The sequence below is a fragment of the Nerophis ophidion genome, linkage group LG08, assembly GCF_033978795.1.
Source record: "Nerophis ophidion isolate RoL-2023_Sa linkage group LG08, RoL_Noph_v1.0, whole genome shotgun sequence".
Taxonomy (NCBI): Eukaryota; Metazoa; Chordata; class Actinopteri; order Syngnathiformes; family Syngnathidae; genus Nerophis; species Nerophis ophidion.
The window spans coordinates 16,688,163-16,709,420 of NC_084618.1; the positions used below are offsets into that span (position 1 = coordinate 16,688,163).

A 21,258-nucleotide genomic window follows, 5' to 3' on the forward strand; every position below is an offset into this window, starting at 1 on the left:
TTTCCAATGTTTACGCACACTTGTTATTTCATATGTTCACCAGAGGGGGAGCACTTAATTTGCTTACACACACTTGATATTTCATATGTAGACCAGAGGGGGGAGCACTTCAAATGTTTACGCACACTTGTTAATTCATATGTTGACAAGCCGGAGCAGTTCAAATGTTTACACACACTTGTTATTTAATATGTTGACCATGCACAACTTTGACGTGCCATGTAACTGATGAGGTTTACTCCCCCTGCCAGTTATTAATGCTAAATGCCACCTTTCATATTAGACATAACCAGAGACTGAACATATTCCATAAAAGCAAATACCCATGTTGCGCTTACGCACGCATGAGAGCATGCGCAACATGGACATGTCATATACTTTATGTAATCACTCCTCCCGCCGGTTATTAATGCTAAATGCCACCTTGCACATATGACATAGCCAAAAAGAGTGAACACATACCACAATGGCAAAGCCCCATGTTGCACTCACTCACACACCAGCGCATGCACAACGTGGACATGTCATTTAATTAGTGGGATTACATTTCCCGCCAGTTATTAATGCTTGATGCCACCTTGCATATTAAACATGAGTGAACACGTCCCACAATGGCAAAGCCCCATGTTGCACTCACTCACACACCAGCACATGCACAACATGAACGTGTCATTAAATTAGTGAGATTACCACTCCCGCCAGTTTTTAATGCTTGATGCCACCTTGCATATCAAACTTAACCAAAAAGATTGAACACATCCCACAATGTCAAAGACCCATGTTGCACTCACTCACACACCAGCACATGCACAACTTGGACATGTGATACAATCAATGAGATTCAACCCCTTGCCAGTTATTCATGCTAAGTGCCACTTTGAATATTAGACATGATCAAAAAGAACGACCATATCCCACAATGGCAAAGACCCATGTTGCACTCACTCACACACCAGCACGTGCACAACATGGAAATGTGATTTAATTAATGAAATTACTCCCCTCTGCCAGTTATTAATGCTAACCGCCACTTTGAATATTAACCACAACCAAAAAGAGGGACCATATTCCACAATGCAAAGCCCCATGTTGCACTCCCACACACACCAGCACATGCACAACATGGACATGTCATTTACTTAATGAGATTGAACCCCTCGCCAGTTATTAATGCTAACCGCTACGTTGAATATTACACAAAACCAAAAAGAGTGAACGTATTCCAAAACGGCAAAGCCCCATGTTGCACTCACTCACACACCAGCACGTGCACAACATAGACATGTAATTTAATTAATGAGATTACTCCCCCCACCTGTTATTAATGCTAACCGCTACTTTGAATATTAGACATAACCAAAAATATTGAACATATTCCACAATGGCAAAGCCCCATGTTGCACTCACTCACACACCAGCACGTGCAAACACATGGACATGTCATACAATTAGTGAGATTACCAATCCCACCAGTTTTTAATGCTTGATGCCACCTTGCATATCAAACTTAAACAAAAAGAGTGAACATATCCCACAATGTCAAAGCCCCATGTTGCACCCACTCACACATCAGCACATGCACAACATGGACATTTCGTTTAATTAGTGGAGTTACCTCTCCCACCAGTTATTAATGCTTGATACCACCTTGCATATTTGACATAAAAAAGATTGAACATATTCCACAATGGCAAAGCCCCATGTTGCACTCACTCACACACCAGCACGTGCACAACATGGACATTTCGTTTAATTAGTGGAATTACCTCTCCCACCAGTTATTAATGCTTGATGCCACCTTGCATATTTGACACAACCAAAAAGATTGAACATATTCCACAATGTCAAAGCCCCATGTTGCACTCACTCACACACCAGCACGTGCACAACATGGACATTTAGTTTAATTAGTGGAATTACCTTTCCCACCAGTTATTAATGCTTGATGCCACCTTGCATATTTGACATAACCAAAAAGATTGAACATATTCCACAATAGCAAAGACCCATGTTGCACTCACTCACACACCAGCACGTGCACAACATGGACTTGTCATACAATTAATGAGATTAAACCCCCCGCCAGTTATTAATGCTAAGCGCCACTTTGACTCTCAGACATAACCAGAGCGAGTGGAAATAAGTGGGTCAGGTTGCACTAATGGTGTTGTTACGAAGTGATGACACATGCAGAGGTAGCGTAGTCCAAATGAGAGTAAGTGGCTCCACTCTCCGCCATTAATCACCCTGACAGGCTGAAAAAAGACAAGGCTTCCTCCCGGGTGACGGCATGTGAGTAATGGCGTCGGCTTGCACGTGGGCGGAGCCTGGGAGCCTCTTCTTGACCCGCCAGCCAGCGAGAGAGAGAAAGAGAGAGAGAGAGAGAGAAAGACCGCCACCACAGGGAGGCGGTAGAGGCCGAGGTCGCTAACCCGGCTCACGTTTTTCCCCGTCCTCCGCGAGCCGCTGATGCATGAGAGCCGACAGCCGAGGATCAAAAGCCGCGGACTACGAGGGAGGCGTTGCCGCGCCAGAAATAAAAAGTGCAAGCCGGCTCGCAGCTGGATGTGGTCGACTTAGCACGGGTCAGCGCCACATGTCGCCCCGCGGGGCTTTTTCGGGAACATCGGCTGCGGCCGCAAGTACGTGACGGCTTCGTGGTCGCTTGTGAAACACGGCGGCCGACTTTTATTTTGGGACCATGTGAAAGCCATCATTGTCTCTGTGATGGATGAAGTGATAAAACTGTAGTTTCCCACCCCCCCCCTGGGAACGTGTGCCTCCACGGAGAGCGACGCGGCGACGACAAACGCTACGCCCGGCCTGGCGAGGAGGTGACAGGACCGTCGCGGCGCACCGGGCGGTCACGGTCGGCCTGTCAAGCCGCGCCGGATCTCAGATGGCCAAAGACAACAACACCCCCGGACTAGGAAAGGGTTTAACTGAAATGCTAACAGCTGGATAGCGTCGAAAAAATATACAACTCTGTGAGGTGTATACATGCAAAATCAGCATGCTAGCGCTAACATGTTAGCATACTAATAGTAACACTATTATGGAAAAGAGGGAAATTAGGGATAATCGGAAATTTTCCGATAAATTTTCCTGTAGTAAAGTAACAAATTATGCGTGTGCAACTGCAAAATTAGCACAAAAAAAATTTGCATATTAGCATGCTAATTTTAGCACGCCAGCAATTGACTAACATGAAGGAGAATGTTGACCTTAGAACAGTTTTAAAAATGTGAAAGTAGTAACACTGTTATGGAAAAGTGAGAAATTAGGGATAATCGGGAATTTTCCGAAAAAATAAATAGCCTGATTGTCCTGTAGTAAAGTAGCAAAATATAGGTGTATACATGCAAAATCAGCAAAAAAACGAGCATGTTAGCATAGTAATAGTAACACTATTATGGAAAAGTGGGAAATTAGGGATAATCTGGAATTTTCCGAAAAATTTTCCTGTAGTAAAGTAACAAATTATGCGTGTGCAACTGCAAAATTAGCACAAAAAAAATGAGCATGTTAGCATGCTAATTTTAGCACTCCAGCAATTGACTAACACGAAGGAGCATTTTGACCTTAGAACAGTATTAAAAATGTGAAAGTAGTAACACTGTTATGGAAAAGTGAGAAATTAGGGATAATCGGGAATTTTCCGAAAAAATAAATAGCCTGATTGTCCTGTAGTAAAGTAGCAAAATATAGGTGTATACATGCAAAATTTGCAAAATAACTAGCATGTTAGCATACTAATAGTAACTCTATTATGGAAAAGTGGGAATTTAGGGATAATTGGGAATTTTCCGAAAAAATAAATAGCCTGATTGTCCTGTAGTAAAGTAGCAAAATATAGGTGTATTCATGCAAAATTAGCAAAAAAAAAACCCCAGCATGTTAGCATACTAATAGTAACACTATTATGGAAAAGTGGGAAATTAGGGATAATCTGGAATTTTCCGAAAAATTTTCCTGTAGTAAAGTAACAAATTATGCGTGTGCAACTGCAAAATTAGCAAAAAAAAAATTAGCATGTTAGCATGCTAATTTTAGCACGCCAGCAATTGACTAACATGAAAGAGAATTTTGACCTTAGAACAGTTTAAAAAATGTGAAAGTAGTAACACTGTTATGGAAAAGTGGAAAATTAGGGATAATCGGGAATTTTCCGAAAAAATAAATAGCCTGATTGTCCTGTAGTAAAGTAGCAAAATATAGGTGTATACATGCAAAATTTGCAAAATAACTAGCATGTTAGCATACTAATAGAAACTCTATTATGGAAAAGTGGGAACTTAGGGATAATCGGGAATTTTCCGAAAAAATAAATAGCCTGATTGTCCTGTAGTAAAGTAGCAAAATATAGGTGTATTCATGCAAAATTAGCAAAAAAAAAAAACCCCAGCATGTTAGCATACTAATAGTAACACTATTATGGAAAAGTGGGAAATTAGGGATAATCTGGAATTTTCCGAAAAATTTTCCTGTAGTAAAGTAACAAATTATGCGTGTGCAACTGCAAAATTAGCAAAAAAAAAATTAGCATGTTAGCATGCTAATTTTAGCACGCCAGCAATTGACTAACATGAAAGAGAATTTTGACCTTAGAACAGTTTCAAAAATGTGAAAGTAGTAACACTGTTATGGAAAAGTGGAAAATTAGGGATAATCGGGAATTTTCCCCAAAAATAAATAGCCTGATTGTCCTGTAGTAAAGTAGCAAAATATAGGTGTATACATGCAAAATTTGCAAAATAACTAGCATGTTAGCATACTAATAGTTACGCTATTATGGAAAAGTGGGAAATTAGGGATAATCTGGAATTTTCCAAAAAATGTTCCTGTAGTAAAGTAACAAATTATGCGTGTGCAACTGCAAAATTACCCCAAAAAAAATCAGCATGTTAGCATGCTAATATTAGCACGCCAGCAATTGACTAACATGAAGGAGCATTTTGACCTTAGAACAGTTTTAAAAATGTGAAAGTAGTAACACTGTTATGGAAAAGTGAGAAATTAGGGATAATCGGGAATTTTCCCCAAAAATAAATAGCCTGATTGTCCTGTAGTAAAGTTGCAAAATATAGGTGTATACATGTAAATTAGCAAAAAAAAACCCAGCATGTTAGCATACTAATAATAACACTATTATGGAAAAGTGGGAAATTAGGGATAATCTGGAATTTTCCGAAAAATGTTCCTGTAGTAAAGTAACAAATTATGTGTGTGCAACTGCAAAATTAGCAAAAAAAAAAATTTGCATGTTAGCATGCTAATTTTAGCACGCCAGCAATTGACTAACATGAAGGAGAATTTTGACCTTAAAACAGTTTTAAAAATGTGAAAGTAGTAACACTGTTATGGAAAAGTGAGAAATTAGGGATAATCGGGAATTTTCCGAAAAAATAAATAGCCTGATTGTCCTGTAGTAAAGTAGCAAAATATAAGTGTATACATGCAAAATTAGCAAAAAAACTAGCATGTTAGCATACTAATAGTAACACTATTATGGAAAAGTGGGAAACTAGGGGTAATCGGGAATTTTCCGAAAAATTTTCCTGTAGTAAAGTAACAAATTATGCGTGTGCAACTGCAAAATTAGCACAAATTTTTTTTTTTTAAATTAGCATGTTAGCATGCTAATTTTAGTACGCCAGCAATTGACTAACATGAAGGAGCATTTCGACTTTAGAACAGTTTTAAAAATGTGAAAGTAGTAACACTGTTATGGAAAAGTGAGAAATTAGGAATAATCGGTAATTTTTCTGAAAAAATAAATAGCCTGATTGTCCTGTAGTAAAGTAGCAAAATATAGGTGTATACATGCAAAATTAGCAAAAAAACAAGAATGTTAGCATAGTAATAGTAACACTATTATGGAAAAGTGGGAAATTAGGGATAATCGTGAATTTTCCGAAAAATTTTCCGGTAGTAATGTAACAAATTATGCGTGTGCAACTGCAAAATTAGCACAAAAAAATGAGTATGTTAGCATGCTAATTTTAGCACTCCAGCAATTGACTAACATGGAGGAGCATTTTTACCTTAGAATAGTTTTAAAAATGTGAAAGTAGTAACACTGTTATGGAAAAGTAGGAAATTAGGGATAATCGGGAATTTTCCGAAAAAATAAATAGCCTGATGTCCTGTAGTAAAGTAGCAAAATATAGGTGTATACATGCAAAATTAGCAAAAAAACTAGCATGTTAGCATACTAATAGTAACACTATTATGGAAAAGTGGGAAACTAGGGGTAATCGGGAATTTTCCGAAAAATTTTCCTGTAGTAAAGTAACAAATTATGCGTGTGCAACTGTAAAATTAGCACAAAATTTTTTTTTTTAAAATTAGCATGTTAGCATGCTAATTTTAGTACGCCAGCAATTGACTAACATGAAGGAGCATTTCGACTTTAGAACAGTTTTAAAAATGTGAAAGTAGTAACACTGTTATGGAAAAGTGAGAAATTAGGAATAATCGGGAATTTTTCTGAAAAAATAAATAGCCTGATTGTCCTGTAGTAAAGTAGCAAAATATAGGTGTATACATGCAAAATTAGCAAAAAAACGAGAATGTTAGCATAGTAATAGTAACACTATTATGGAAAAGTGGGAAATTAGGGATAATCGTGAATTTTCCGGTAGTAATGTAACAAATTATGCGTGTGCAACTGCAAAATTAGCACAAAAAAATGAGTATGTTAGCATGCTAATTTTAGCACTCCAGCAATTGACTAACATGGAGGAGCATTTTTACCTTAGAATAGTTTTAAAAATGTGAAAGTAGTAACACTGTTATGGAAAAGTAGGAAATTAGGGATAATCGGGAATTTTCCGAAAAAATAAATAGCCTGATGTCCTGTAGTAAAGTAGCAAAATATAGGTGTATGCATGCAAAATTAGCAAAAAAAAACCTAGCATGTTAGCATACTAATAGTAACACTATTAAGGAAAAGTGGGAAATTAGGGATAATCGTGAATTTTCCGAAAAAATAAATAGCCCGATTGCCCTGTAGTGAACTAACAAAATTTGCAAAAAAATAAAAACTAGCATGTTAGCATGCTAATTTCAGCACGCCAGCAATGGACATGAAGGAGCATTTTGACCTTAGAACAGTTTTAAAAATGTAAAAGTATTAACACAATTATGGAAAAATGGGAATTCAGGGATAATCGGGAATTTTCCGAAAAAATAAATAGCCCTGTTTACATGTAGTCAAGTAACAAAATATGAGTACACCTGCAAAATTAGCAAAAAAAACAAAAAAATGATTCCTAGACAACTTTCTGATGGGGTCGGAACTCGTTTCTGGCAAGAAGTTTTTCATGAAGATCGGAATAAAAGTGCAGGATACAACATTTTATTTTTGCTTTTGGTCATTACAGTCAAGTCACAGAGATCGACTGCAAATGTAAACTTTCATTTCCTTAAGCAGAAATTCCCAGATTTGTCGGGTTTCTTTGAAGTAAAGCTGCAAGATTCCTCGGTAGTGAAAAAGAGCGCCAAGGCCATGGAGAGATAAGAACATTCATCCAAAACCGGTCCCTCGGAGGAAGTCTCCGGAAGGACTCTGGTGTCATTGGTAGCCCAGAGCGGAGGCGGATCCCAGTCTTTGGTTGTAGAAGGCGTAGTGCGGGTAGTACGGGCCGGCGGCGGGCAGAGAGTGCAGCGACACGGGGGAGGGTCCGGGTGGGAAATGGACCTTGCTGTAGGGGTGGTAGCGGACTAGTCCCAGGCCCGGCGGTGCTCTAAGCAAGGAGCCGGGCCCGCTCATGTGGGGGAGGTGCAGGTGGCAGGGGGACGGTCCCGCCGACGTGACGGCCAGCATCTTGGCTTCCATGTCCGCTGGGGGCGCCGTGTGCGTGCGCAGGTGCGCCAGGAGCTCGTCCGACATGGCGAAGCGTTTGTCGCAGGGACCCCCGGCCGAGACCCAGTTGCAGGCGTGGGGAAGCGGCTCGTTGGGCAGCATGTAGCCGTACGAGTACAAAGGCTGGGCCAGGGCGGACGTGCCGCCGTGGTGTAGGGGGTGCAGCGGGTGGGAGGGGTACAGCAAGGGGTAACCGGACTTGAGGGCGGAGGACTCGTGGATGCAGGAGTGGTAGTTGAGACAGTAGGGGTCCCGGCATAGACCCTGCATAAAGGACGGCGGGGAGGCCCTCGTGAGAGGGCTGGAGCTGGGATGCTTTCCAGGGACGCCCATACTTCCCAGGCCGGACTTGTCCAAACCGGGAACCAACGAGGGCGGGTAGGTGGCGTACGACCCGTGGTAGCCCAAATTGGACGAGGCAAGCGGGTAGAGCACCTTGTAAGGAGAAACGGGCACCGACTCCGCCTTGTCCACCACGGAGCCGCCGTCCGAGCTGCCGGTGCTGCAGTTGGCGCTGGCCCGAGCGCGGCTGGAGTTGGCCAGGTGGGGGCCCTCCGGGGGCGGCTTGCTGGACTCCGCGTCTTTTTTTCCGCCGCCTGGGCTGTCCGGGTCTTGGATGCTGCTCGGCGTGTGGGCGCGGACCCCCGTCGGCGGACTGCTCGACGGGGTCGCTGCGCCGGCTGCGGGGCTGGGGGCGGAGGAGCGGGGGGTGGTATTCCCGTTATTGCTGACAACCCTGAATCCTCCCTTTTCCAAGCCGCCTTTGAGGTAAGGCTTGAAGCTGGACTTGTCCTCCGTGAGGGGGCGCTGGTCCCCCAGTTTCAAGCCGGCGAGAGATGAGCGGCCGCCGGCGTCCTTCTCTTTGTGCTTGGAGGAGGACGGGGGATCGGATTTCCCGATCTGGGAGCAGGTCTGAGCGAGAAGGGCCAGCGGACTCTTCTTGGCGTCCAGCTGCCAGAAAAAAACAACATTTAGCATTTTTCATCACAAGTAGAGAAATGTGTGTTTTCATTAGGGTGGCCCAGGAAAAAACTATTCACATCCCAATCACGATTTTTATTTAATTCGATTCTGAATCAATTCATAAAATAAAAATAATAAACGTTCTTGTTGCAAATCACCTGACCAATAAAAACACTTTGTTGGAAGAGGCCCCGCCCACAAAATGTTGAAGTTGCGTAACAAATGATTTGTATCGAATTTTTTAATTTTTTTATGTTTTTTCTTCCCCCAATTTAATTTATTTACAAGTTTCCAATCCATGTTCTTGGAAATCACCTGACCAATAAAAACTAATTATTGGAAGAGGCCACGCCCACAATATTTTTAAGTTGAGTCACAACCCCCCCCTCCCCCCAAAAAAAACATTTTTATCTGATTTTTGTTTAAAATATGTATTTAAAAAAAAATACATTTTCTTGCTGCAATACACCTGACCAATAAAAACACTTGGTTGGAAGAGGCCCCGCCCACAAATGTTGAAGTTGGGTAACAAATGATTTGTATCCCCAAATTTTTTTTAATTTTAATGCCCCCCCCCCCCCCACCACCGGGGGCGGTACCTCTGGATTGGCAGACCGGGGTGGTGGTCCCTCTCTTTAAGAAGGGGGACCGGAGGGTGTGTTCCAACTATCGTGGGATCACACTCATCAGCCTTCCCGGTAAGGTTTATTCAGGTGTACTGGAGAGGAGGCTACACCGGATAGTCCAACCTCGGATTCAGGAGGAACAGTGTGGTTTTCGTCCTGGTCGTGGAACTGTGGACCAGCTCTATACTTTCGGCAGGGTTCTTGAGGGTGCATGGGAGTTTGCCCAACCAGTCTACATGTGCTTTGTGGACTTGGAGACTTGGGAAGTCCTGTGGGGAGTGCTCAGAGAGTATGGGGTATCGGACTCTCTTATTGTGGCGGTCCGCTCGCTGTGTGATCAGTGTCAGAGCTTGGTCCGCATTGCTGGCAGTAAGTCGGACACGTTTCCAGTGAGGGTTGGACTCCGCCAAGGCTGTCCTTTGTCTCCGATTCTGTTCATAACTCTTATGGACAGAATTTCTCGGCGCAGTCAAGGCGTTGAGGGGTTCCGGTTTGGTGGCCACGGGATTAGGTCTCTGCTTTTTGCAGATGATGTGGTCCTGATGGCTTCATCTAGCCGGGATCTTCAGCTCTCACTGGATCGGTTCGCAGCCGAGTTTGAAGCGACCGGAATGGGAATCAGCACCTCCAAGTCCGAGTCCATGGTTCTCGCCCGGAAAAGGGAGGAGACCCTGCTCCAAGTGGAGGAGTTCAAGTACCTAGGAGTCTTGATCACGAGCGAGGGAAGAGTGGATCGTGAGATCGACAGGCGGGTCGGTGCGGCATCATCAGTAATGCGGACGTTGTACCGATCCGTTGTGGTGAAGAAGGAGCTGAGCCGGAAGGCAAAGCTCTCAATTTACCGGTCGATCTACGTTCCCATCCTCACCTATGGTCATGAGCTTTGGGTCATGACCGAAAGGATAAGATCACGGGTACAAGCGGCCCAAATGAGTTTCCTCTGCCATGTGGCGGGTCTCTCCCTTAGAGATAGGGTGAGAAGCTCTGTCATCCGGGAGGAGCTCAAAGTAAAGCCACTGCTCCTTCACATGGAGAGGAGCCAGATGAGGTAGTTCGGGCATCTGGTCAGGATGCCACCCGAACGCCTCAGTAGGGAGGTGTTTAGGGCACGTCCAACCGGTAGGAGGCCACGGGGAAGACCCAGGACATGTTGGGAAGACTATGTCTCCTGGTTGACCTGGGAACGCCTCAGGATCCCCCGGGAAGAGCTAGACGAAGTGGCTGGGGAGAGGGAAGTCTAGGCTTCCCTGCTTAGGCTGCTTCCCCCGCGACCCGATCACGGATAAGCGGAAGAAGATGGATGGATGGATTATTTTCCCCAAAATCAATTTATTTACAAGTTTAAATGATAAATGGGTTGTACTTGTATAGCGCTTTTCTACCTTCAAGGTACTCAATGCGCTTTGACACTACTTCCACATTCACACACACATTCACACACTGATGGAGGGAGCTGCCATGCAAGGCGCTAACCAGCACCCATCAGGAGCAAGGGTGAAGTGTCTTGCTCAAGGACACAACGGACGTGACGAGGTTGGTACTAGGTGAGGATTGAACCAGGGATCCTCGGGTTGCGCACGGCCACTTTTCCACTGCGCCACGCCATCTCAATGTTTCAAATCCATGTTGTTCTAGCAAATCACATGACCAATAATGTCGGAAGAGGCCCCGCCCACAATAGTTTTACATTGAGTCACAACCCCCCAAACCGATTTGTATCTGATTTTTATTTAAAAAAAGAAAAAATTGTTCCACGATTTTTAAGTTGAGTCATAACAAAAAAAAAAAAAAAAAACACAAAAACATTTGTATCTTATTTCTGTTTGAAATATGAAGTAGCGACTTGTCCAGGGTGTACGTGGCCTTCCGCCGATTGAAGGTGAGATAGGCGCCAGCCCCCCCCCCCCACGACCCCAAAAGAGAATAAGTGGTAGAAAATGGATGGATGTATGGATATGTGTTTTTTTTCAAATCCATTTTCTTGTTGCAAATCACCTGACCAATAAAAACACATTCTTGGAAGAGGCCCCGCCCACAAAATGTTTAAGCTGCGTCACAACACCCTAAACAAATGTTTTGTATCCGATTTTTTTTTTTTTTTTTTTTAATATTCCCCCCTGCCTAATCAATTTATTTACAAGTTTCAAATCCATGTTCTAGCAAATCACATGACCAATATTGTTGGAAGAGGCCCCGCCCACAATAATTTTACATTGAGTCACAACCCCCCCAAACCGATGTGTATCTGATTTTTATTTACAAAAAGAAAAAGATCTTCCACGATTTTTAAGTTGAGTCATAACAAAAAAACAACAACAACATTTGTATCTGATTTCTGTTTAAAATATGTTTGGTTTTTTTTGTTTTCAAATCATTTTCCTTGTTGCAAATCACCTGACCAATAAAAACACATTCTTGGAAGAGGCCCCGCCCACAAAATGTTTAAGCTGCGTCACAACACCCTAAACAAATGTTTTGTATCCGATTTTTATTTTTTTTTTTAAATATTCCCCCCTGCCTAATCAATGTATTTACAAGTTTCAAATCCATGTTCTAGCAAATCACATGACCAATATTGTTGGAAGAGGCCCCGCCCACAATAATTTTACATTGAGTCACAACCCCCCCAAACCGATTAGTATCTGATTTTTATTTAAAAAAAGAAAAAAATCTTCCACGATTTTTAAGTTGAGTCATAACAAAAAAAAACAACAAAAAACAACAACATTTGTATCTGATTTCTGTTTAAAACATGTTTGTTTTCAAATCATTTTCCTTGTTGCGAATCACCAGACCAATAAAAACACATTTTTGGAAGAGGCCCCGCCCACAAAATGTTTAAGCTGCGTCACAACACCCTAAACAAATGTTTTGTATCCGATTTTTTTTTTTTTTTTTTTAAATATTCCCCCCTGCCTAATCAATTGATTTACAAGTTTCAAATCCATGTTCTAGCAAATCACATGACCAATATTGTTGGAAGAGGCCCCGCCCACAATAATTTTACATTGAGTCACAACCCCCCCCAAACCGGTGTGTATCTGATTTTTATTTAAAAAAAGAAAAAAATCTTCCACGATTTTTAAGTTGAGTCATAACAAAAAAAAACAAAAAAAACAACATTTGTATCTGATTTCTGTTTAAAATATGTTTGTTTTCAAATCATTTTCCTTGTTGCAAATCACCTGACCAATAAAAACACATTCTTGGAAGAGGCCCCGCCCACAAAATGTTTAAGCTGCGTCACAACACCCTAAACAAATGTTTTGTATCCGATTTTTTTTTTTTTTTTAAATATTCCCCCCTGCCTAATCAATGTATTTACAAGTTTCAAATCCATCCATCCATCCATCCATCCATCCATTTTCTACCGCTTATTCCCTTTAGGGGTCGCGGGGGGCGCTGGCGCCTATCTCAGCTACAATCGGGCGGAAGGCGGGGTACACCCTGGACAAGTCGCCACCTCATCGCAGGGCGTTTCAAATCCATGTTCTAGCAAATCACATGACCAATATTGTTGGAAGAGGCCCCGCCCACAATAATTTTACATTGAGTCACAACCCCCCCAAACCGATGTGTATCTGATTTTTATTTAAAAAAGGAAAAAAATCTTCCACGATTTTTAAGTTGAGTCATAACAAAAAACAACAACAAAAAACAAGAGGCCCCGCCCACAAAATGTTTGAGCTGCGTCACAACCCCCTAAACAAATGATTTGTATCCGATTTTTTTTTTTTTTAAATATTCCCCCCCCCCAATCAATGTATTTACAAGTTTCAAATCCATGTTCTAGCAAATCACCTGACCAATAAAAACTAATTATTGGAAGAGGCCCCGCCCACAATATTTTTAAGTTGAGTCATAGCTAAAAAAAACAAAAAACGATTTGCATCCGATTTTTGTGTAAAAATATTTTTTTACATAACACACTAAAATCTTTTTTTGTTTTTAATTAGTTTTTGAAAAAACAAATAAACGCCTTATATTTTTTAAACATACTTTATTTTTCTTCACTACTGTATAACTATTGAGGCGTCATACAACACCTCCATAAGGAAAACAACAAAATAGTAGCACTTTTCCCCCATAAAAGGGGGATTTTAAAGCCGCTTTTAAAGGTCGATGCGTGGCAGCACGGCCCAATAAAACCCCGCCGAACACTCGGCGTGGGTGTTTTTAACCCGAAAGCAAAATAAAAATAAGTCCAACATGTACCTCGATGCTGATAGGCGCCGGCGTTAACGGTTGTAAATATTCCGGGTGGAGCAAGTGTCCGCTGTGCGCCGTCAACATGTTGATCATGCGGATCGGAATCCTCCTCGACTGCCGAATGGGATCCTGCGGGGTCGGGAGGACGGAACCGGTTCGCCCGCCGAGCTCGACCCGCCTGTTAGTGCCCGGACGCGGCGGGAGATCTTTCATCTGGGTTCTTGTAATCCATTAGGGTCCGGTTCCGCTCACGGGGGGCGGGGGAAAAAATATATAAAAAAAGACAAAGATAAAAAAAAAAAGAAACAGTCCACTGGGGAAAAGATGGAGGAGGACGGTGGGTCTGGGTTCTAGTTCTTCATGGTGTTGCGTCAGAAGGGTTCCGAAGTGGCCCACTTCCGTGTGTGCGCCGCGCGACTCTGGCAGCTGTGCTGCGCAACACTCACTTCAAAGAGAGGCGAGGCTGCATGGCTAATGAGGGGGGCGGGGCACGCAGCGAGGAGGCGGGGCTTACGTCACAATGGCGGCCGGTTTGTTTACATGTCTGATACTTACTTTTTGAAATGGATTTTAAAAATATAGAACAGCCGATAGCTCCTGTCACAGAGAGGAACTTTGACTGATGTATCACAGTATGTACTTAAAACAACAGAAAGCTCCTGTCACAGAGAGGATCTTTGACTAGCATTTTTGCAGTATAGGTATGTAAAACAGCAGCGAGCTCCTGTCACATAGAGGATCTTTGACTGGCATTTTTGCAGTGGTACTTAAAAACAGCAGACAGCTCCTGTCACATAGAGGATCTTTGACTGATGTATCACAGTATGTACTTAAAACAACAGAAAGCTCCTGTCACATAGAGGATCTTTGACAAGTGTTTATACAGTAGTATTTAAAAACAGCAGACAGCTCCTGTCCCATAGAGGATCTTTGACTAGTACGAAGTAGGTCCGTAAAAAGAGGATAAAGCTCTTGTCACATAGAAGATCTTTGACTTGTGTTTTTTTTTTCTCCATAGAAGCAGAAAGCTCCTGTCACATAGAGGATCTTTGACTAGTGTTTATACAGTAGTATTTAAAAACAGCAGAGAGCTCCTGTCTCGTAGAGGATCTTTGACTAGTACGAAGTAGGTCCCTAAAAACAGGATAAAGCTCTTGTTACATAGAAGATCTTTGACTTGTGTTTTTTTTCTCATAGGAGCAGAAAGCTCCTGTCACATAGAAGATCTTTGACCAGTGTTTATACAGTAGTATTTAAAAACAGCAGACAGCTCATGTCACATAGAGGATCTTTGACTAATGTATCACAGTATGTACTTAAAACAACAGAAAGCTCCTGTCACATAGAGGATCTTTGACTAGTGTTTATACAGTAGTATTTAAAAACAGCAGAGAGCTCCTGTCACATAGAGGATCTTTGACTAGTGTTTATACAGTAGTATTTAAAAACAGCAAAGAGCTCCTGTTCCGAAGAGGATCTTAGACTAGTACGAAGTAGGTCCCTAAAAAGAGGATAAAGCTCTTGTCACATAGAAGATCTTTGACTTGTGTGTTTTTTTTCCATAGAAGCAGAAATCTCCTGTCACATAGAGGATCTTTGACTAGTGTTTATACAGTAGTATTTAAAAACAGCAGAGAGCTCCTGTCCCATCTTTGACTTGTGTTTTTTTTCCCCCATAGGAGCAGAGAGCTCCTGTTCCGTAGAGGATCTTTGACTAGTACAAAGTAGGTCCCTAAAAACAGGATAAAGATCCTGTCACATAGAAGATCTTTGACTTGTGTTTTTTTTTTTTTCCATAGGAGCAGAAAGCTCCTGTCACATAGAGGATCTTTGACCAGTGTTTTTGCAATAGTATTTAAAAACAGCAGAGAGCCCCTGTCACAGAGAGGATCTTTGACTAGCATTTTTGCCGTATAGGTATGTAAAACAGCAGAGAGCCCCTGTCACATAGAGGATCTTTGACTAGCATTTTTGCAGTGGTACTTAAAAACAGCAGACAGCTCTTGTCACATAGAGGATCTTTGACTGATGTATCACAGTATGTACTTAAAACAACAAAAACGCTCCTGTCACATAGAGGATCTTTGACTAGTGTTTATACAGTAGTATTTAAAAACAGCAGAGAGCTCCTGTCCCATCTTTGACTTGTGTTTTTTTCCCCTATAGGAGCAGAGAGCTCCTGTTCCGTAGAGGATCTTTGACTAGTACAAAGTAGGTCCCTAAAAACAGGATAAAGCTCTTGTCACATAGAAGATCTTTGACTTGTGTTTTTTTTTTACATAGGAGCAGAAAGCTCCTGTCACATAGAGGATCTTTGACCAGTGTTTTTGCAATAGTATTTAAAAACAGCAGAGAGCCCCTGTCACAGAGAGGATCTTTGACTAGCATTTTTGCAGTATAGGTATGTAAAACAGCAGCGAGCTCCTGTCACATAGAGGATCTTTGACTAGTGTTTATACAGTAGTTTTTAAAAACAGCAGACAGCTCCTATCCCGTAGAGGATCTTTGACTAGTACGAAGTAGGTCCCTAAAAAGAGGATAAAGCTCGTGTCACATAGAAGATCTTTGACTTGTGTTTTTTTTTTTTTCTCCATAGAAGCATAAAGCTCCTGTCACATAGAGGATCTTTGACTAGTGTTTTTGCAATAGTATTTAAAAACAGCACAGAGCCCCTGTCACAGAGAGGATCTTTGACTAGCATTTTTGCGGTATAGGTATGTAAGACAGCAGAGAGCTCCTGTCACATAGAGGATCTTTGACTAACCTTTTTGCAGTAGTACATAAAAACAGCAGACAGCCCCTGTCACATAGAGGATCTTTGACTAATGTATCACAGTATGTACTTAAAACAACAGAAAGCTCCTGTCACATAGAGGATCTTTGACTAGTGTTTATACAGTAGTATTTAAAGACAGCAGAGAGATCCTGTCCCGTAGAGGATCTTTGACTAGTATGAAGTAGGTCCCTAAAAACAGGATAAAGCTCTTGTCACATAGAAGATCTTTGACTTGTGTTTTTTTCCCCATAGGAGCAGAAAGCTCCTGTCACATAGAGGATCTTTGACCAGTGTTTTTGCAATAGTATTTAAAAACAGCAGAGAGCCCCTGTCACAGAGAGGATCTTTGACTAGCATTTTTGCAGTATAGGTATGTAAAACAGCAGCGAGCTCCTGTCACATAGAGGATCTTTGACTAGCATTTTTGCAGTATAGGTATATAAAACAGCAGATAGCTCCTGTCACATAGAAGACCTTTGACTTGTGTTTTTGGAGTAGATACTTAAAAACAGCAGATAGCTCCTGTATGTAGAGGATCTTTGACTAGTGCTGTGTTTAAGAAGTAGCAGAGTGTGTTGTTGTTGTCATGTAGAGGATCTTTGACTAGTGCTGTGTTTAAGAAGCAGCAGAGTGTGTTCTTGTTACGTAGAGGATCTTTGACAAGTGCTGTGTTCAAAAAGCAGCAGAGTGTGCTTGTTGTCACGTAGAGGATCTTTGACAAGTGCTGTGTTCAAAAAGCAGCAGAGTGTGCTTGTTGTCACGTAGAGGATCTTTGACTAGTGCTGTGTTTAAGAAGCAGCAGAGTGTGCTTGTTGTCACGTAAAGGATCTTTGACTAGTGCTGTGTTTAAAAAGCAGCAAAGCGTGTTCTTGTTGTTACGTAGAGGATCTTTGACTAGTGCTTTGTTTAAGAAGCAGCAGAGTGGGCTTGTTGTCACGTAGAGGATCTTTGACTAGTGCTGTGTTTAAGAAGCTCCAGTGTGTTGTTGTCATGTAGAGGATCTTTGACTAGTGTTGCGTTTAAGAAGCAGCAGAGTGTGTTCTTGTTGTCATGTAGAGGATCTTTGACTAGTGCTGTGTTTCAGAAGCAGCAGAGTGGGCTTGTTGTCACGTAAAGGATCTTTGATTTGCAATAGTTCCTTAAGGGATCTGGGACCAGACTGTATCGGCCCTTCGAGGCTTCATCTGTATCGTTAAAATAAAAAAAATGGCGTGGGCGACCTGGGAGTCAATTACTTTGACGCCGGATGTTCCATGAATCCCCGTCTTGTCTATAAAATGAAAGAAGCAGCAGTTAGTCGGCGTCCGGCATCGACCCGGCGCTTCAATAAGTCAGCGCCAGACGGAAGCGGGGAGAAGAGAACGCTCGTCGCTTTTGACGACTTTATTGCTAAAAGGAGAGAAGACGCTGCAGTGTGCCAGCCAGGCCACTAGTTGGCAGACACACAGTCCATGTCGTCATGGTTACGTCGCTACTACACTTAATGCCAAGGCGGGGCTGACATTTACAGCCTTGTCTTCAAAGGGGAAACTTTTTTTTTTTTTTTTTTGACAAATGGCGTCTGAGAAGAAGACAAGTTGACAAGATAACGAGAGTGTCGGCAATTGAGTGCTAATGACCCTCATCAGGATGTGCGGAATGTGCTTTAAACACACTCTGGTGACGCCAACAATGAATGCATTTATTTATTTATGTGTGACTTGGACTTGTGCTGGTGAGGTCAAACCAAGTTTACTCTGGATCCGATCCGGATCGCAAGTTAACCGCAATGTAAAAGCAATGATGATGGAAACAATTATGCAACAGAAAACACTGCCAAATCTTACATTATTTGAATAAAATATGTTAATTTAAAAAAAAGAAATGTTAAAGTCGAATTAAATTTAATCTGGATCTGATCCAGATTGCATATTTAACAACAATGTAAAAGCAATGACGATGGAGAAAATTATGCTACAGAAAACACTGCCAAATCGTTTATTACTTGAATAAAATATGTTAATTAAAAAAAAAGAAATGTTAAAGTCGAATTGAGTTTAATCTGGATCTGATCCAGATTGCATATTTAACAACAATGTAAATGCAATGATGATGAAAACAATTATGTAATAGGAAACACTGCCAAATCTTACATTTCTTGAATAAAAGTTTTATAAATGCGATTTCGGAATGTTAACATTAAATCAAGTTGAATCTAGATCAAATCCAGATTGCACATTTAACAATGTAAATGCAATGGTGAGGAAAAAAGATTGTTCCCGGCAACACTGACAAATCTTACATTGCTTGAATCAAAGTATGCGGGTTTAGGAATTTTAACATTAAATAAAGTTGAATCTGGATCAGATCCAGATTGCACATTTAACAATGTAAATGCAATGGTGAGGAAAAAAGATTGTGCCAAATCTTACATTACTTGAATCAAAGTATGCGGGTTTAGGAATTTTAACATTAAATAAAGTTGAATCTGGATCAGATCCAGATCGCACATCAGTGTGAACGCAAAAGGTTCCTTAAGCCTTGGCGCAGGTTTGGAAAGGCGCTGGCTGCCACGCGGTGAACATCACACGATGTCCTCCAAAGCGGCCGAGATGGATGATGTGATGTAGACCAAGTCTTCTATTTAGGACCAGCGAGGCCGGGCTGTACTTCATCCGTGTTTGCTTTTCAACGTCAAGTGGCGCCATATTTCACCGCGGGGCTGCAGCGTCATCACCGCCGCCGCCGCCCCAGAAAGTTGTGCGGGGAGACGTTTTTCACCACAATCAGCTTGGAACATTTTTTTTTTTTTTTTTGTCCTCGCCGCCGCCTGCACGTGAAAAATGTTCTGTGCTGACCGCGCGTTTCTCCACACGCCGGACGTAAGATGGAGCGAGGAGTCCTGAACACTTAGAACGCCTTTAGCAGTTCTCCGTGGTTAACATCTACAAACCCTGTTTCCATATCAGTTGGGAAATGTTGTTAAATATAAACAGAATACAATGATTTGCAAATCATTTTCAAGCCATATTCAGTTGAATATGCTACAAAGACAACATATTTGATGTTCAAACTGATAAACTAATCATTAACTTTAGAATTTGATGCCAGCAACACGTGACAAAAAAGTTGGGAAAGGTGGCAATAAATACTGATAAAGTTGAGGAACGCTCATCAAACACTTATTTGGAACATCCCGCAGGTGTGCAGGCTAATTGGGAACAGGTGTGTGCCATAATTGGGTATAAAAACAGCTTCTCAAAAAATGCTCAGTCTTTCACAAGAAAGGATGGGGCGAGGTACACCCCTTTGTCCACAACTGCGTGAGCAAATAGTCAAACAGTTTTAAGAACAACGTTTCTCAAAGTGCAATTGCAAGAAATTTAGGGATTTCAACATCTACAGTCCATAATTTCATCAAAAGGTTCAGAGAATCTGGAGAAATCACTCCACCATTGAAACCAACATTGAATGACCGTGACCTTCGATCCCTCGGACGGCACTGTATAAAAAAACTAAATCAATCTCTAAAGGATATCACCACATGGGCTCAGGAACCCTTCAGAAAAGCACTGTCACTAAATACAGTTGGTCGCTACATCTGTAAGTGCAAGTTAAAGCTCTACTATGCAAAGCGAAAGCCGTTTATCAACAACATCCAGAAATGTTGCCGGCTTCTCTGGGCCCGAGATCATCTAAGATGGACTGATGCAAAGTGGAAAAGTGTTCTGTGGTCTGACGAGTCCACATTTCAAATTGTTTTTGGAAATAATCGACATCGTGTCATCCGGACCAAAGGGGAAGCGAACCTTCCAGACTGTTATCGACGCAAGGTTCAAAAGCCAGCATCTGTGATGGTATGGGGGTGCATTAGTGCCCAAGGCATGGGTAACTTACACATCTGTGAAGGCACCATTTATGCTGAGATGGAGAAATCACTGCACGTAAGCGACGATATTACGGACCTTTGATCCCTCAGGTGGTACTGCATTAAAAACCGACATCAGTGTGTAAAGGATATCACCACATGGGCTCAGGAACACTTCATAAAACCACTGTCAGTTACTACAGTTGGTCGCTACATCTGTAAGTGCAAGTTAAAACTCTATAATGCAAAGCGAACCCCATTTATCAACAACACCCAGAAACGCCGCCGGCTTCGCCGGGCCCAAGCTCATCTTAGATGGACTGATGGAAAGTGGAAAAGTGTTCTGTGGTCTGACGAATCCACATTTCAAGTTATATTTGGAAACCGTGGACGTTTTGTCTTCCGGAACAAAGAGGAAAATAACCACCCGGATTGTTATAGGCGCAAAGTTCAAAAGCCAGCATCTGTGATGGTATGGGGGTGCATTAGTGCCCAAGGCATGGGTAACTTACACATTTGTGAAGGCACCATTAATGCTAAAAGGTACATACAGGTTTTGGAACAACATACTGTATGCTGCCATCTAAGGGTTGTCTTTTTCATGGACGCCCCTGCTTATTTCAGCACGACAATGCCAAGACACGTGTTACAACAGCGTGGTTTCGTAGTAAAAGAATGAGGGTAGTTTCCCGGCCCACCTGCAGTCCAGACCTGTCTCCCATGGAAAATGTGTGGCGCATTATGAAACGTAAAATACGACAGCGGAGACCCCGGACTGTTGAAAGACTGAAGCTCTACTTAAAACAAGAATGGGAAAGACTTCCACTTTCAAAGCTTCAACAATTAGTTTCCTCAGTTCCCAAAGGTTTATTGAGTGATGTTAAAAGAAAAGGTGATGTAACACAGTGGTGAACATGCCCTTTCCCAACTACTTTGGCACTCTAAGTTAATTATTATTTGCAAAAAAAAA

The 21,258-nt window shown here is 41.9% G+C and overlaps 1 protein-coding gene across 1 annotated transcript; it reads right to left on the reverse strand.

Annotated features, from left to right (window-relative positions):
* Positions 1-7,338: 7,338 nt before the first annotated feature.
* LOC133557420 (zinc finger protein 703-like) lies at positions 7,339-14,115 on the reverse strand. Its single transcript, XM_061907868.1, has 2 exons — positions 13,672-14,115; positions 7,339-8,818 (listed from the first exon to the last, which is right to left on the reverse strand). Exons 1-2 carry the CDS (start codon positions 13,876-13,878, stop codon positions 7,577-7,579), a joined length of 1,449 nt encoding a protein of 482 aa, XP_061763852.1. The 5' UTR covers positions 13,879-14,115; the 3' UTR covers positions 7,339-7,576.
* Between the last annotated feature and the right edge of the window lie 7,143 nt (positions 14,116-21,258).